This window comes from Gymnoscopelus braueri, assembly GCF_963280865.1.
Source record: "Gymnoscopelus braueri genome assembly, chromosome: 22".
Lineage (NCBI taxonomy): Eukaryota > Metazoa > Chordata > Actinopteri > Myctophiformes > Myctophidae > Gymnoscopelus > Gymnoscopelus braueri.
This window is the reverse complement of record NC_137624.1, coordinates 13,237,711-13,256,144: the sequence shown is the minus strand read 5'-3', so window position 1 is coordinate 13,256,144 and position 18,434 is coordinate 13,237,711. Positions and strand designations below refer to the sequence as shown.

Below are 18,434 nucleotides of genomic sequence, written 5' to 3'. Positions count from 1 at the left end.
GCGTGTAGCTATTTCATATTTATATAATAGGTTGACATAGCTGCTATGAAAACAGTAAACTATCTCTGCTTCTTGCCTTGATGTGTCTGTCATTGTCAATCACATTCACTGTCCAGTTTAGGGACGGCCCTGTCTGCCGTTTATGTCCCACTGTGACAATACCGTTGCTGTGGCTTGGCGTCTGGGTGTGGACTGTCCAACTGCAAACCACAGTTTCTGTTGCAAGTTGTTGCGTTGCAAATCTTTGGTCTGGACTGGGCTTAAGAAAGATGTTACAAATTATGCCACGAGATTAGCATATTCCGTTCTGCTCTTTCTTCCTCTTTTTTTCCATTCTGCCCTTCTTTCCTCTTTATTTCATTACTTGCAGGTCTAAATAAATGTTGTGTTATTTTCATGCATGGTTTAGAAGTAGAATCACGCAAATCGGTGCACATATCGCTATGGTCAAGTGATCAAGACGGATCTGTCCGATTTTTCATATTCCATCCTGATTGGCGCATTTCGAAAATTGCTGGCCCACAATAACCTACCTGACCTGGCAAGTACAGTAATCAAGTAAATGTACTTACTGTCTGAGAGAGCACATGTATGATGCGCTGAAAAGACAAAAGACAGTAGAAATAATGTGACTGACATTGCTGATACAAGATCACTTTAATTTTCACATGAATCTTTCTGATAATCACGTTAAGGAAACCTGTCTTTTCTTCTTTCTTCACTAGGGGAATGTCGGTGAGCCTGGTGAACGTGGGGGTCCCGGACCCAAAGGGGAAAAGGTGAATATAAATATAAGCTATTATAGTCGTAGATGTAAGAGTGATGGTGGTGGTGGCGGCAGTAGTAGTAGTAATTCAAGTTAAAAAAAAATAAAGTAGTAGCAACAATAATAATCACTGGTGTGGTAGAAGTAGTAGTAATATTACTGTTAATATATTGATGAGTTAATAGTTTTTTGTCATGTCATCTTTAGTCAGTAACATTAGCATTTGAGAAGGTCTGAATTGGTGATGCATTCTTCACTCTTTTTTTGTTTAGGGTGAAGTTGGTCCTCAGGGATTCTCTGGTAGAGAGGGCCCTTGGGGAGCTCCTGGGGACAATGGTGACAAGGGACCTAAAGGAGAAAAGGGCCACCTTGGACTGCTGGCAAGTATAACATTTTACCCAGCATGAAACCTGCAATGAATGAATGAATGAAATGAAATGAAATGTTTGACACACATATCATTTGGCTGAAGTTTAATCACAGTTCTGAATGTACAATATATGCCTTTTATCTAACCTAGGCTAGAACTAACCAGCCTCATTTGCTATAAGAGTTTTCATTGATTAGCAAACTCTTACTTTATAACCTTTTGATTTTGAATGGAAAATGTTCACCAAAGATGGTGTAATCTCTTACATTAGGTGTGTTCAAAGTGTTATATATATATATATATATATATATATATATATATATATATATATATATATATATATATATATATATATATATACAGTAATATTTTATACATTATGAAACCACAGACTCAGCTTGACCAGGTGCTCCAACGGATACAATAATTGTGTGTCTCCATGCAGTCAGGTGTTTGTCTGCACCCTCCACATGGCAGCAACAGCAACGTCTAACACATTCAGTCCAGGAACGCATACCGTGTCATTTTAATTTTTAGCTAAAACCATTATTTAATACTTTGGGCTATTCAAAAATAGCAGATATACAAGCTCATAGTGCGGCACTGAGTGCCGTGCTATGAGCTTGTAGATCTGCTCTTTTATTTTTAAATCATGAAAATTTGTGCAAATCTTTGAATATATATGTTTTTTAAAGCGAACATTTTGAACTCAAATCTTTGCTTTTGGGGGATTCTACAAATGACTGTCATCTAAATCCTAACGGAAGCAAAGATTTGAGTTAAAATGTCTATATATATTCAAAGATTTGCACTCATTGTCACGATTCTTTTTCAAAAATAGCAGATCTACGAGCTCATAGCGTGGCACTCGGTGCCGCGCTATGAGCTTGTAGATCTGCTATTTTTGAATAGACAAAGACATCTAAGATGACACAGATGCGTTCCCGGATCGAATGGGCTAAATTGGGGAGGAAATGGGGAAAGAAAACACAAGAGAAAGAAGCAATCCACTGTAGAACGGAGCATGATTGATGGACCGATGCCATGTTAAACTTGTCCTTGTCATACAGGGTGAACCTGGGCTCATGGGAGATGTGGGCCCTGCAGGCTTGACAGGTTTACAGGTGAGACAAAAAGAGAATGACATTTTCTTCACTAAGACATATTGATCCACTATATAACATGTCACTTAGAAAAAGGCTTTAAAAATGAACCCTTAAAGGACAACTTTGCTTTTTTTAAACCAAGGTTTATGTTTTAGTTTGTAATTAAAGTAAATAAAAGATGAGCGTTAATTTTGTTTTCATTTACTGCTTTCTATAGTTTTAGCAATCTTCGCGATCTTTTTTACAGTGGGCGGGGGCATTCGGGCAGGTGGCTTTTTTATTGTGTAAAAAAAGAAATATTTAGCCTATATAGACATATTTAGGCTAAATATGTATTTTCTTACACAATAAAAAAGGTCCCATGGTCTTTGATGGCCAGGTGTGAGTTATTGGGGGCTAGAAGAGCTATTGTAAATAATAATAAAGAAATCGCCAGGTTATTGTGTAAAAAAATACATATTTAGCCACCTGCCCGAATGCCCCCGCCCACTGTAAAAAAAGATCGCAGAAATTGCTAAAACTGTAGAAATCAGTAAATGAAAATCTTTTATTTACTTGAATTACAAGTTAAAACATAAACCTTGGTTGTAAAAAAACAAAGTTGTCCTTTAACACATTGACTGCCAGAGTTTATTCATAATGTACTCACCCCTGTGCCAGCAATTTGCGTGTTTTTTAATTTTTTAATTTTTTAATTTTTTAATTTTTCATTCAAATAAATTCTCTGATTGTGGTGTTAAGCACATACGACAGTTCCACCAGTAGAGAGCAGCAAATCCACACATTTATCACCTCGCTCGCCCCCTCCCAAACAGGCCCACGTCATATCCGGTCATTCACCGGATGTTATGTTTTCGACAATCCCTGATCCGCTGATCGGCCTGAAAACAATGTGATACACGAAGACGATGACTGTTAGTCACCCGGACCAAAGAAAATAGAAGTTGAGCTGTCCGTTCGTTTTTTATACCGTGTGAAAAATCGTGTTTTTCCCTATTCTGGCCGAAAATGACCGGAGAAAAACAATGTGACCCGGAAAATATTTTTTTTTTTACATCCGGCTCCGGGTGAGTGTGACGTAAGTGGAAAACGAAAGTGCTGATGAGAAATAAACACAGCCGTGCGATCACAGATTAAACAATGAAAATTCAAAAGAACGCATCAATGCGTTCTTTTGAATTGCTGGCATGCAAGCGATGGATTTAAGAACGCATCGATGCGATCTTGGCAATCAATGTGTTAATGAACACTTGTCAACTCTAAATCACGATAGTCATTGATCCAGCATGCAAATGGGTTGTGTTATCTTCCAGACCTCGCTGTGCGATTCAGACAATCACACTTCTTAAGCCTGAGTTATATGTAATTGTACACAGGTATCACTCACCAAAAATAGCTGATCTATAAGCTCACAACGCATCGCAGCGCGATGCGTTGTGAGCTTGTAGATCTGCTGATTTTGGCGCATGTCACCGGCGTGCAACTAAGTATAAATCAGGCTTTAGATTTCACCCGTGTTCAATTCGTTTTTGTAAATATCAAAATACATTATGATATGTTTTTACTTGTTTTTTTTTAGGGGATCATGGGTTCGAAGGGGCCACCAGGGCCTGATGGACCTCAGGGGCAGAAGGTAATAATGCTTCTCACACATTGAGGAAAACAATGTTAGTTTTGCTGGACCCTGGAGGAGGCTGGATCTCCATGTCCATGTCTATGTCTTGTTTATATATGTTTACTGTGTTTTAGAGTTTTTTTTTTAATGATCTGCTGTAACATAAATTGCCCAGTTTGGGACATAGTAATAAACTTGACCTTGATTTCACATTTCCTATTAAGTGGCTCAACAAGTAACTGGACATGAAGTTGCCAAGATTGTATATCTAACAAAACAGAAACGGGTCTCAGGATTGCGCACACTTAGTCTGAATTTGTGATTTGTTTTCCCAATTTCATCAATATTTTCCTACCTTGTTGCATGTTTCCTTCCTAACCCTAACCCTTTAATATATTATTTCACATTAATCGCCTCTCTCTCGCACAGAGTGTTATTTAGGTAATTGCACCACTGCCGGTGAAGCAGGACAGTCCTTTGGTACAATGGTTCATAGCAAGGTTATTATAGTTCACTAAACCTAAGATAAGAAGAAATGTACTTCATTTTGTGACTGGTGTTGTGCTAAAGTAGCGAAAATAGCAGCACTACAAGTTCACTACATGCTTTGTGAGCTTGTAGATGAATGAAAATTAATATCCTTCTCTACAGGGAGAGTCTGGATCCACCGGAATGATGGGACCTGATGGGTTAAGTGGCCCTCAGGTAAACATCCTATCACTGTCTTTAGTCTTTTTTTTTTTAGAATTTGTTGAATCCCCAGAGGCAAAGATTTGAGTTTGCTAATATATATTTAATTTGCACAAACGTTCATGATTTTTCCAAAAATAGCAGATCAACAAGCTCATAGTGCGGCACTCTGTGCCTTGCTATGAGCTTGTATATCTGCTATTTTTGAATAGCCAAAGTATAAGACAATGACAGATGCTTTCCCAGTCTAAATGGGTTAATTAATTAATGAATCATTATGTTCACAGGGACCAGCTGGTGCACCGGGGGTCAGAGGTGAAATGGGAAAGCTAGGACCACCAGTAAGTGTTACCTATGGAAAAGCCACTCAGTTCCAGAGTACAGTACGTACAGTACGTACACCAGTGGTGGACAGTAACAGTAAATTTACTTGAGCACTGTGCTTAAGTACAGATGTTGAGTATTTGTACTTTACTTGAGTATTAGATTTTTCTTTAACTCAAGTACATTTCCAAGAGAAATATTTAACTTTTACTCAAGTACATTTCTAGGAGGGCTGTGGAGTTACTTTTAGGTTGGCTGTTCTTTTTTTTTACCCTTCTTTTCCCTTCTAAAATGCAATTGACCACACGCTGTGTTGTTCAAAGAAGGAAACCAATACACACTCTCCACTGTGTCCGCCTAGGGGTCACGGACCCCTAGGCGGTCCTCGGAGTCACTGCATTTTTTTCTCCTTTTTTTGTTTTGTTTTAAATGACTGAAAATATGCATGAATCCAACATACTATTGGCAAATATAAATTGTAAGAAAGACTACCCAACCATAACCCCAACCCCCACTGTGTGGGGGACAGTAGCAATTTAGGCAACGGATAAGTTAAACAATATAGACCCAGTCTAGTAAAAGTGTACATACTTCATATAATTACAAATATGAATGAGAATGTTCATAGATAAGCCCTAACAAAAAGCCTGTCAACAGAACCTACTGCAGCAAGTTCACACTTTTGAGTGTTACTTGCATAATGTCCTGTAATGTAAACCACACTTCACACCCACATTATGTCTGAGAAATGTTTCCATGTCCTTCTTCTGCTACGTGTTTTTAAAAGTGTTGCATAGCGAGTGCTGACAACTTCATTTGCTATTTTTGTGCCTTTTATACACTGGTTTTAACAAGAAACATGGAGACTGCCATGCTCAACTACACAGGTCACAGGTTAAACTGCATGCTACACAGGTCACAGGTTAAGCTGCATGCTACACAGGTCACAGGTTAAGCTGCATGCTACACAGGTCACTGGTTAAGCTGCATGCTACACAGGTCACAGGTTAAACTGCATGCTACACAGGTCACAGGTTAAGCTGCATGCTAAACAGGGACTAGGGAGTCACTTGTAACGTTGCCCAAGAAATTAGTGCTGAATTGTCAGATGTCATGAAAGCTGTGAAGAAGCTGTGAAGACCACACTGCTCTACTTCACCATTCTGAGGCTCACACGGAACAGTGTTCTCACGCATGTTGAAGTTATGTGTCTAGTCAGGAGTTTTTCGCTTCTCCAAAACTGCCCAGAGCTGGCTGACAATTTCAATGACGATGTCTGGGTTGTGAGCTGAACAGAATGTTAAAGTTCTATTCAAGGCCACAATGCACGCGCCATTCACATTTCTGTATGACAGAATGGAAAGCATTCTAAAAAAATAAGAATATACAGTATGGGGTCCTTGCTTCATCTCTCTATCTGATAGAGAGATGAAGCAAGGACCCCATACGTTTTTCGGGTCAAGGACCCCTTAGCTGAGAGAGTCTATCAGCTAAGGGGTCCTTGACCCGAAAAACGTTGAAGACCCCTGATCTACATAAAAGCGGAAATACGTCATCCAGGCACAAAAACCTATCCATATATCCACCACTTTTTTGAGTTCTTGTTTCAACAAAACACGGTAATGGCGGCAGCAGGAGAAGCACGAGCTGAATCTGATCAGCAGCTGAATCAGCCTGACAAACCTCCAAGAACACCTCATGGCCTTATCTGAAGTCCATGTTCTGAAAAACGCACACACAGACATAAAACACTTTTTCAAATGCTTACTGTGTTTAACGAAGACAAACTACATCGCTTACAAGGTTCTATAAATTCATTGTGAAAACATAACAGTAATTTATTGATGTGTGTGCGTGAGTGTATAACATAAATTTACCTTTGCTTGTATTTGCACTTAACTCTTTCACTGCCAAGAGTATTTTCATAAAGTACTCCCCCAGTGCCAGCAATTTGTGTGTTTTTTAATTTTTTAATTTTTTAATTTTTCATTAAAATAAAATATCTGATTGGGTTTTTAAACCCATACGACAGTTCTACCAGTAGAGAGCAGCAAATCGACACATTGATCATCTCGTTGAATCGCTCGCCCCCTCCCAAACAGGCTTACGTCACATCCGTTGATAAACCGGATGTAACTTTTTCGACAATCGCTGATCGGGCTAAATTACGGTGTGATACACGACTACGATGACTGTTAGTCACCCAGACCAAAGAGAATAGAAGTAGACCTCTCCGTTCTTTTTTTATACCGTGTGAAAAACCGTGACTTTCCCTATTCTGGCCAAAAATGACAGCGGAAATTTTTTTTGAACCGGAAACGGAATCTGCGTCATGAAACCGGAACCCAATGAGTCTGAAGGAATCAGAAAGTGAAAGTGATCATGAAAAATAAACAGAGTTAAAGTAATACTAGGTAACGTTTTCAACAAAACTAAAGTTAAATTGTATATCTTTTGTGAGTGGCAAAAGTTTCACAACACCCACTCCATGAATTTCACCCCCGGAAGCCTTTTATTTATATATTTTCTATTGAACGCTGTCGGGGGGGACTTTCCCGGGAAAATGACGTCATCTGGCCGGAAAACGGAGGCGGAAATGCACTGGTTTCCTGTTTGGCCAGGAACTACCGCAACGGTTTCCTGTTTGGCCAGGAACTACCGCGCTAATAACAAAAAGGAACCTCACGCTGATTTTAAGAGAATGTAGGATTGGAAGATCGAAAAAGAACAGAAAAAGAAAGCACAGCTCATGGTAACTAATGCTCCACTGGCTAAGAGAAACGATCCGCAGATAGTATAAAACAATTAAAAGAACACTTTTTGAAACGCTTCCGGCTTCCGGTGAAAACAAATTGTATGCAGTGACGGTAGTGACCAGCAGAGGTTGCTAAAAATCGTTATTTGTGAATCTGCATTGTACAACTTTAAGTGTATTTAAAAGCAATTCATTTTGTACTTTTACTCAAGTAACATTTTGACTGAGCTACTTTTACTTGTAATGGAGTAAATTTGACAATTAGTATCTGTACTTTTACTCAAGTACTAGGGTTGAGTACTTTGTCCACCACTGACGTACACGTTCGATGTCTGCTGATCTGCCAGCCTATTGAAACAGACATTGTAGTAGGCTGGGGGGTGGCAAATTAATTAACTAATTAAAGGGATAGTGCCCACAAAACAAAATATTTTTTCCTATCGATTAGTCACCCCATGGAGAATGAGAATTCATGGATATTTTTTTGTTTTTGTGGCATTCTAAGCCAATAATTTGATGACCAGCGGACCGGTAGGCAGCGGTTCCGGTAGGAGACACAAAGGAGACTCTTTGTGTCTCCTACCGGAACCGCTGCCGGTCATGAAATTATTGGCTTAGGAAAAAATATCCATGAAATCAAGCCTCCATGGGGCGACTAATCGATAGAAAAAAAGTCATTTTGGGGCTGAACTATCCCTTTAACGAAAAAACACGAAAAGTTAGATTATGGAGATGGGTGGGAGGTTTCTGCCCGACAGCAACGACAATGCTCCCATCCAGATAATATGAAGTGCAAGTTGGACCTGCTGGCCCACAGATGACCCCCAATGGAAATGGCCTTTGAGCTTAGTACTGTTGTTCTCCTGCCATTTGTCTGTAGAACAGTATTATGCTGTAATGAATTGCTTAATGGATCAAAACAATGTGCCGTGTATGACAGGGTCCAGTAGGAAGGATGGGGCCTCAGGGTGACCTGGGCGCCAAAGGAGAGTCCGGGCTAGAGGGACAGAAGGGAGAACCAGGAAACCCAGGCCCAGCAGGAGAACAGGTACAGTATGTGTGCTTTCTCTCACGCTGTCCATTGCAATTAACCCATTAAATCAGGGAAAGCATCTTTGGCGTTTTAGATTTTAGCTATATATAGCAACTTGAGTTTTTCAGAACACTCTTAGGATTTAGAACGGTGGTTCAGAACAGTGGTTCTCAAAAATAGCAGATATACAAGCTCACAGAGTGCGCATCTGCTATTTTTGAAAAATCTGTTTGGATTTTTTTTTATCTTCTCTTCTGGGGGTCCCTGGCATAAAACATGTTCAGATTGAGGTCTGTGGCCAAATACATAATACGGTAATAATAATTGTGGGGGTCCTTGGCACGAAAACGTTTGAGAACTACTGATATAGAAGGCATTTGTAGAATCGGCCTCCTCAGGTCTTAACAGGTTAAGGGGTCCTATGCTATATGATGTGATCCGTACACAGTTACAGCGTGATCTTGGACATCTGCTGCCTCAGCCAGCTATAGTGCACGGACCACACAAACTTTAGACTTGATTGCCTTACCTTAATAAACATTGTCATAAATACTATATGCTTCCAGTCGTTAGTTTAAAGTCTCCTTTCAATCATCATGATATGCGTTTTGGTAAACTATGGTCCCATTTATTTTTAAATTGACGATAAAGTAGGCTATGCTCTAGGAGGGGCGGGATGATGATTTGATTGACAAGCTACACAACCAATAGCATTCATTCCCCGCCCCCGCTCTTGATTGACAAGCTACCCAACCAATACTGGTCTGGTTGCATTCTGCAGGATATGACGCGATATGACGCGATATTGAAAGATGGCGGATTTGAAATTCCTGAACCAATCGGCTTCATTTACGGTCTGTAGAAACCAATGGTGTAGCTACACCTGCTCTCTGACGGTAGTCTTCCTTCTACTGTAGGGTGAGGATGGCCTGCCAGGAATAAGGGGACCTCCAGCACTTCCTGGGTTAGAGGTAAGAAGAAGTAAATAGCAACACTTTCCCCAAATAACCTGCTTTCAATGATCAGTTATGACACTTGTATTTCCAAAATGTCTTGACTTGAATTCATGGATATTTTCTAGTTTTTGTCACATTCCTAAGCCAATAATTTGATGACAGCGGTAGGAGACACAACGAGTATACTTTGCTGCCTACCGGTCCGCTGGTCATCAAATTATTGGCTTAGGAATGCGACTTTTTATTTATTTATCACAAATTCAAGTTTCCATGGGGTGACTAATCGGTAGGAAAAAAGTTATTTTTTGGGTGAACTATCCCTTTAAGCAGTAACACTCTGCTATTAGGGCAGAGGGCCTGCTATTATGAGATATTGGCACTGGTGTGCTGCTTTGGTGTGCATGAGGCCAAAGGTAGAGTGCCATAGATATGCACACCAGAGCCAATATGTCGCGGTATGGCACAACCTAAAGTTTTAAAGCCTATAGCGAGTATTGCCATTATACCAATTGCAGTTCTTCCCAGAATGCTTCATGGCTTCTCTGTGTCTTGTCTTTGCTCGATGGTTCAAAGCAGAAGTGTGTCCTCTGGCTCTAATATAAACTCTATGGTCTTTGTCTCTCTTCTCTTCGTAAGGGACCGCCTGGTGACGTCGGAGCCCAGGGCCCACCAGGTCCGCCAGGGGTTCAAGTGAGTGTCCTCTTAGTCTACAGTAGCAAATACACACTGAACATTTAAAAATACAGAGGCTATGGGGCGCCAATGACCTTTGCCAATGACCTTTGCTGTGTGTCACTCCCCGCCTCTCTCCATGTTTCCTGTCACTGTTATAAAGGTAGATAAGCCCCAAAATAAGAGTTAATCAATAAATTGAGAGAACCTAAAGGTGCTTTCACACCTGAGCCATTTTTTGATTTTGTGATTAATTTCGCTCTGAATTATATGTTTTATATATTTTGTTTCTGTCATGAGTACATCCACACAGAACATGAATATTACACAACTTTTATATAGAACGAGTAATAACTGCAAATTAAGGCGTAAGCCTGCTATGAATGAGGCACTATATTAATAGCTTGCTGTAAAATATGTGCAGACTCTGTTTCGGTCATTTATTCATCACGGCTCCGGTGTATGAAGGCCTTAAGCCTTCACCCTTCAACCAAGGTTCGATTCCCAAGCCCGATGAACTTTGGCAGAAAAGCCCCCAAAATATCTTAAACTACAGAGGCTATTTTCAGAGTGTCCCAAATAAAATGTCGTCTATGTATCGATCTATAGATTGTCAGATCTATCGATCTATTGTCTAACAGTCTATTGGTCTATCTATCTATGTCTGGGTCAGTCTATCTGTATGCATCCAGTTACCTGTGTTCCTGTCTTTCTATTCACTTACAGGGAGTGAAAGGTAGCCCAGGACCTGAGGGGAAACATACTTTGAACGGGGAGAAGGTGAGATCCTTATAATCCATTCTGCAGCTTTTTATTTAAGTCAGTCAAAACCGTGTCTGGAAATAAGACTTCTCTCAACATTTTTTTGATTGAATACTTTATTTGCAAAACTTACAGAGGTACACACAATAATGCTAAAAGGATAACGCAAAAAGCCCTGAGGGCATTGTGGTCCTATGTATTCAATTCATCAAGCCTTGCCTCACACTTTCAGCAGTCCCTTCCAGAACATATCCCGAAATTAGATTATATTTGCAATTGGAACAATTAGTCTTTCTTTCCTTTGCAACTCATGTAACCGGGTCACTGCCCCACATGCTTTTTTTTGCCTCTCGAGGGGCAGTTTGTGCATTCACCAATAGAAATGGTAGATCTGAAACCAACGGCCCCTGTCACCATTCCCCCCCCTACAGGGAGATGACGGTATAGATGGATCACCGGGGAAAACGGGTCACATTGGAAGGAGGGTAAGACCTAGATTCAATCTCTTTACATTCAGGAGGTGAATTGCAGGTGATGTGAGGATTAATGTGTAAATGGATGGATGGATGGATGGATGAATGGGTTAATGCAGTGGTTCGGGACCCATTTTTGGGTCGCGAACCCATTTTTATGGGTTGTGAGTAAATATCCCTTTTTTCCATTTCCTTTTTAACTCATTGAGTGCCATTGACGTGTTTCACGTGTTTTACCGCAATGGCGCAACGTGCCAATGACGTGTTTGACGTGTTTTTGAGGGGGGAAAAACGTTCAGAACCCAAGATATCATTATTTGAAGATTTGCTGCTCCATTCACTTCTTGTTTATACTTACTTAAAGGGGAAATCCACCCATTTTCAATATTTAACTATGTCATTAATATAGCATAAAGGAGTTGTGTGGAAATAAGAAAAAATTAAAAAAAAAATTAACATTGCAAAAAAATTTAACATTGCAAAAAAATTAACATTGCAAATTACACCATGATGAGTCATCACAGTGTAATTTGCAATGTTAATTTTTTTGCAATGTTAATTTTTTTTGCAATGTTAATTTTTTTTTTAATTTTTTCTTATTTCCACACAACTCCTTTATGCTATATTAATGACATAGTTAAATATTGAAAATGGGTGGATTTCCCCTTTAACTTATTACTGAAAAAGGCTGTATCTCGGCTCCTGAGCACTTTTTTTTTACTATTTTGCAATGTTATTATGTTATTTTCAAAATGCAGACAATTAATGTCAACAAGGTCCAATGACCTCGTTGACATTTGAGATAAATATTCTGTGACTACTTGAAAAAGGTATAAGAAAATTGAAAAATTGCTGGCACAGTTCGCAATTTTTTTTTTTTTAATTGGCACTGAGTTAAAATGATTATTATTTCAAAAGATTTCCCCAAAAACTAAAGAAAATCTAAAAACAAATCTAAAATAAAAAAAACAATTTAAAATGTTTTACTGTGTGTAACACGCAGGGCCCCATTCTCAGGCCAAAAATTCCCCGTTAAATCGGGATAATGGACCTGCGCCGCCCCAATAGGTTATTCTAGCACCTGCTCTACCCGTCACCATTATGCCGACGCCGTTATTTGCGCGTGGAGGTGTGCCCGTGGGCGTGTTGTTGCTATATCCCCCACATTGCAATTCTACAGACACACATGGGTACGGCTTGGGGACGGGGGATAGTGGATTCTAGAAGCACCCGCTGGTTTATAAAATCACCCGTCAAGTGCACACAGACACTACAATGGCTTTGTGCGTTGGACCATGAGCCGTGTTGCCAGCCTTGGAGAGAAATAAGCAACGCAGTCCGCAGGTCTATGAAAACAAAAAGAAGCAACTCTAAGGCCACATGAGCACTTCAAACTACTAACTAGAGCTTTCATATCCCCTAAATATTTCAGCCCGGCTCGACTAATAATTGACAAATTAGACCCAGCCCAGCCCGTCAGTCATTTTTCTAAAGAAGCCTTATTTCTCATTAAATCTTGGTAATATATGAATGATCTGTGTGTGAAATGCGCTCTTTCTTTATACAAACCCATGCTCGCTCACTCTACCGCAAATGCCTCTCTCTCTTTGTACAACCCCATGCTCACTCTACCGCAAATGTGCTCTCTCTCTTCATATAAACCGATGCTCACTCTACCGCATATGCGCTATCTCTCTCTATACAACCCCATGCTCACTCTACCGCAAATGTGCTCTCTCTCTTCATATAAACCGATGCTCACTCTACCGCATATGCGCTATCTCTCTCTATACAACCCCATGCTCACTCTACCGCAAATGCGCTATCTCTCTTCATACAAACCCATGGTCACTCTACCACAAACGCCACCACCACTCCCAGCGGGGTCATTTTGATTCTATGACGGCTGCCGTCTAGTTATCATCAGTGCCAGTGTTGTGAGGAAAAACAACTAACAAGCAACCAGGTCTAGGAAAACCAGCCCAAAAGAAGCGAGTCAAGCGACTATGGGCCACATGAGCACTCTAACATATACATCAGCTATTTGAAAATAGCAGATCTACAAGCTCACAACGCCTCCCATGCAAACGCTACGTTCATGACCCCCCAAAATAACCATATTTGAACTGGGGACCCCCCCATTTTGTTTGACTCGGTTCCACAGATAAATATTGTGAAAATAGCAGATCTACAAGCTCGCCAGGCGTTGGGTGCTCCATTGTGGTCTCGACCCACAGGTTGAGAACCACTGCATTAAAAGCTCCAAGCAAGTTACATGTCTAGTATGTTGTTGACCACGTAATGTAATGTTTTTGGTTTAGTGATAGGCTACTCCGTGGCGCGCGAGCGCCTCATTGTATGCTGCCCAAAATAACAGATCTGTAACTGTCGACACGACATGACGCAGCGCCGTTGATAGCTTGTATGTCTGTTATTTTGGGTAGGCGACGCACATACGCATCGCAGCAATGTGTCTGGGTTTGAGAGGCTTTGATTGATGTAAACTTAAAGTTTAGCTCTGTTCGGGATTACTGAACAAAGGTGGATGATGAAAGATAACGGGGACAATATGGATGTAAGTTAACTTTGCGTCACTTCAGAGGAAACTATGGAGCAACTTCAGAGATGTTTACACACCCCTGGAATCCATTAGAACGGTGGAAATAGAACGATAACAGCCAACGTGAGTACATAGGCTATAGACCTTTCCTAAAACTGTCCAATTTATTATACCCATGTGCTACTGTTTGTCTGTGTACCACGTAGGAGCGTTGTCGCAACATGATGTAATTAATTATTTGGGAGCAGCCAGTGTGTACCAATAGTATACATATTTTAAATGGCTTTCATATACTATTCCGGATCTGACTAATATGACAAGCTTATTGTGAACACAATAGGCTACAAATTAATATAAAAATGTATTTGGATAAAAAAAAAAAAAAGAAGGAAAACAAGCCCAATGTGGCTTATAATAATCAGACCAGGCAACAGTGCAGACAGGTAGATAGGCTAGAGCATATATTGGATCGGGATGACGGCTAGCGCAGTCTTCTCTTAAAGGCAATGGCTTCTGGCACGGTGATTGGTTTTATCATTGTAACGCCCAAACCACACCTATGCATAATGTAACGGGTAGCTCAGGTGTTTGGCGGGTGAGGGGGGTGCCATAGAATACCGAATTTTGCGGGGAAACGCCTCTTGCCTAGTCCGAAATCCCTAATTAGTGGTTTGTTCAAATCTGGCTCTGAATAGAGCCCGCAGTCCTATAGACGGCGTGCACTTCCGTTTATACTTATACCCTACCCAGGAAAGAGGGTACAGTGGCTGTAGAAAGGGGGGCGTGGCTGTTGTTGCGTGGGGATCTACAAGCTCACAACGTGTCGCATCGCTTGTAGATCGGCTATTTTCACTAGTTTGTGTCCTGGGGAGACATCACATTTCTCTTTTGGGTCTTCAGCTTAAAGGTTTGGGAACCAGTGGGTTGATGGATGGATGAGTAAATGGAAGGATGGATGAATAGTAGATTAGTGGATGGAATGTAAGAATTCCAAGCTTTCTATTAAATTATTAGAGGGCACAGTTCCCAGATAAACTAGTAAAACAACAAGAACAAAGAGTTTTAATAATACCGTTTATTTGTATAAACAAACATATAAAATGTATGTGTCCGGGGACAGAAAAGCAATCTTGAGATTTAATGACATGTAGAAGATGACTTTAATGAATCCATCTAGTGAAGACACTGTATGATTATAATGCCTTTGTGTATTACTATTATTATTTGTGTGTGTGTGTGTGTGTGTGTGTGTGTGTGTGTGTGTGTGTGTGTGTGTGTGTGTGTGTGTGTGTGTGTGTGTGTGTGTGTGTGTGTGTGTGTGTGTGTGTGTGTGTGTGTGTGTGTGTGTGTGTGTGTGTGTGTGTGTGTGTGTGTGTGTGTGTGTGTGTGTGCGCGAGTGTATGTGCGTTTCTTAATTAAGAGATATCCTAGTACATGCATGCATGCAAAGTATGGGATGTTTGTGTTCTTGTGTGCAAGTGTATGTTTGTGAGTGAGTGTGTGTGTGATAAATTGCAACAGTTTGACAAAATTGCATGGACACATCCATGCATAAAAGATGAGGTGATTCAACGTGCGCGTCATGCTGCTCTGCTTTGTATTGCCTCATTGAAAAACATGGTGAACACATCCACAGGGGAAGAGAGGGAAGGCTGGGATCAGAGGCACCAGGGGAGAACGAGGACCCAAGGTTGGTGGTTGTCTCATGTAATGATTCATTAAACTACACTTTATTATTCTTCGGGTCAGTGCTTCTCAAACTTTCTCATTTCAAGGACGCCCGGATTAGTATGTGGCTGTGTTTGTGCCAGGGACCCCCGTCTGAAAACATGGGGGTCTGTAGCCAAATGACATATCATTTAGGGGGTCCTTGACATGAAAAAGTTTGAGAACCACTGCTCTATTTCAGCGATTCTCAACCTGTGGGCTGGGGCGCTATGAGCTTGTAGATCTGCTATTTTGTGCAAATCTTTTCAAAATATATATTTTTACAGCGAACATTTGTAACTCAAATCTTTGCTTCTGGGGGGTCCCTGGAACAAAATATTTTACAAATGTTCGCTTTAAAAAATATTTATTCAAAGATTTGCAAAAATGTTAAAAAAAAATAGCAGATCTACAAGCTCACAGAGTGCCGCGCTGTGAGCTCGTAGATCTGCTATTTTTGAATAGCTAAATAAATCTAAAATGACAGAGATGCGTTCCCAGATTTGAACGGGTTAAATGCTGTTTTATGCCTCATGTAAAGCACTTTGAATTCCCCTTTTTGTGTATTAAATATGCTATACAAAAATAAACTTTCCTTGCCAAAAGGGAGACGAGGGAGACCCAGGATTGCAAGGTCCTCTCGGTTGGTCGGGGCTCATTGTAAGTCAATTGTGTTCATTTTTTTAAACATTTTGCATTACAACAATGCATTACATTGTGAAAATGCTCTGATATCAGTTTATACTCTATCCAAAATTGACAATGGTCTCTCTTTTTTTTAACAAGGGAATCCCTGGCTTGCGTGGAGAGCCGGGGGACCAGGGTATAACGGGAAGCGAGGTAAGACGAGAAGGAGTTCCAACATGTGGGCGCCCTTGGCCTATTAGTATGGTGGTTCTCAACCAGTGGTCCGGGGACCACCAGTGGTCCTTGAGGGGTCCTTGAGGGGGGTTCCAGGTGGTCCCCAGCCAAATGGACCCTTATATCTTGAGTGTAAAATGAAACCAAATTGACCCTTATACTGTAGATCTTTATTCTTTAGCACTTGAGAGTGTAATATGAAACCAAATGGACCCTTATAGATCTTTATTCTTTAGCACTTGAGAGTGTAATATGAAACCAAATGGACCCTTATAGATCTTTATTCTTTAGCACTTGAGAGTGTAAAATGAAACCAAATGGACCCTTATAGATCTTTAGCACTTGAGTGTACAGTAATATGAAACCAAATGGACCCTTATAGATCTTTATTCTTTAGCACTTGAGAGTGTAATATGAAACCAAATGGACCCTTATAGATCTTTCTTTAGCACTTGAGAGTGTAATATGAAACCAAATGGACCCTTGCGGCTGCGGGTCCATTTGGTTTCATTTTGCGCTCTCAAGAGTTATTGTTAAACATCTGCATAACTTAATGTAAATTGATGCGGTACCTATGGTACCACATCAATACAACATGGAGTTGTGGACAAAATCTCATCCAACGATAACAAAATATTTGAAGTCTTGGGTCTGAGAGGCTAAAACTCATCAAATGGTAGTCTGTGGCTCAAATGGCCAACAAATAATGGACCTTGATATGAAAAGGGTTGAAAACCACTGGCCTACATTTTCAAATAGTTCAAATAGCCAATCTACAAGCTCACAACGTGTCGATGTAGATCGGCTAGTTGAACTATTAGAAAATGTTTTTAAAAATAGTAAAAAAAATTGCAAAGAAGTTTAGGGATAATGGGCAAGGCACTAGCGAAAATAGGGCCCATACAGTAGGCTCTAATGCAGCCTGACCGTGAGTCGCGGGTTCGATTCCCAAGCCCGGCGACCTTTGCTGTGCGTCACCCCCCGCCTCTCTCCCTGTTTCCTGTCACTCTTCACTGTATTATCCAAATAAAGACAGATAAGCCCCGAAATAAGAAAGAAAGGAGAAAAAAATGAGTTTATCAATAAATTGAGACGACCTAAAGGTGCATGCTTTCACACCTGAGGCATTTTTTTCCATGTGATTAATTGAAAAAAAAATGCAGGTCTGTTTCGATCATTTATTCATCACGGCTCCGGTGTGTGAAGACCTTTAAGCGTTCACCCTTCAACCAAGCAGGACCCCACTAGATAACATCAGTGTTTAACTGATTCACTTTTGACAGAAACCTCAGGGGTTCAACCAACACATTTTTTAAAGTACTGGCAGCCACTCATTACTCACTTTAACCATTTAGACTCAATCTAAACCTGGTCCACTAGAACAACCCACAAGTTCCCACCCTCTTTTACAAATGTCCTCTCATCCTTCTAATATATACCTTCCCTTTTGAAGGGGGCATCGGGGTGGTCGCCCAGCAGTCTATGTCAAACAGTTAAGAGGCCAGGTCATACAGTATGGAGTAACTGAACTCCACAAAACCTCTGTTTTAGATTTCTCTTTTTTTTTTTTTTTTTGTTTGCCCTCTAAAGTACAATATTATGTTGCTTTTGTTCTTTCTTTTGTTTGTTTATCTGTAATATGCGTATTATGTGTTTCGTCATGTGAGGAAAACATTTTTAATAATTGACACCTCGTTGTAGAGCATGCCATGTACATTGATACTTATCTGTCGATAAAATATAATTATTTAAAAAAAAGAAACCTTTGGGGTTTGGGTTAAAAA

At 40.3% G+C, this 18,434-nt stretch overlaps 1 protein-coding gene across 1 annotated transcript in view; it reads left to right on the top strand.

Annotated features, from left to right (window-relative positions):
- The window catches only part of LOC308078855 (uncharacterized protein), a gene marked incomplete at its 5' end in the record, with an annotated part of 216,942 nt that overhangs the window by 177,549 nt on the left and 20,959 nt on the right, over positions 1 to 18,434 (top strand). The window contains 14 exons of the mRNA XM_080420199.1: positions 726 to 779; positions 1,039 to 1,146; positions 2,207 to 2,260; positions 3,822 to 3,875; positions 4,509 to 4,562; positions 4,835 to 4,888; positions 8,567 to 8,674; positions 9,577 to 9,630; positions 10,252 to 10,305; positions 11,014 to 11,067; positions 11,481 to 11,534; positions 15,719 to 15,772; positions 16,396 to 16,449; positions 16,576 to 16,629. Coding sequence (XP_080276325.1) covers positions 726 to 779; positions 1,039 to 1,146; positions 2,207 to 2,260; positions 3,822 to 3,875; positions 4,509 to 4,562; positions 4,835 to 4,888; positions 8,567 to 8,674; positions 9,577 to 9,630; positions 10,252 to 10,305; positions 11,014 to 11,067; positions 11,481 to 11,534; positions 15,719 to 15,772; positions 16,396 to 16,449; positions 16,576 to 16,629 — 864 coding nt within the window. The remainder of the gene's footprint in view (positions 1 to 725; positions 780 to 1,038; positions 1,147 to 2,206; positions 2,261 to 3,821; positions 3,876 to 4,508; positions 4,563 to 4,834; positions 4,889 to 8,566; positions 8,675 to 9,576; positions 9,631 to 10,251; positions 10,306 to 11,013; positions 11,068 to 11,480; positions 11,535 to 15,718; positions 15,773 to 16,395; positions 16,450 to 16,575; positions 16,630 to 18,434) is intronic.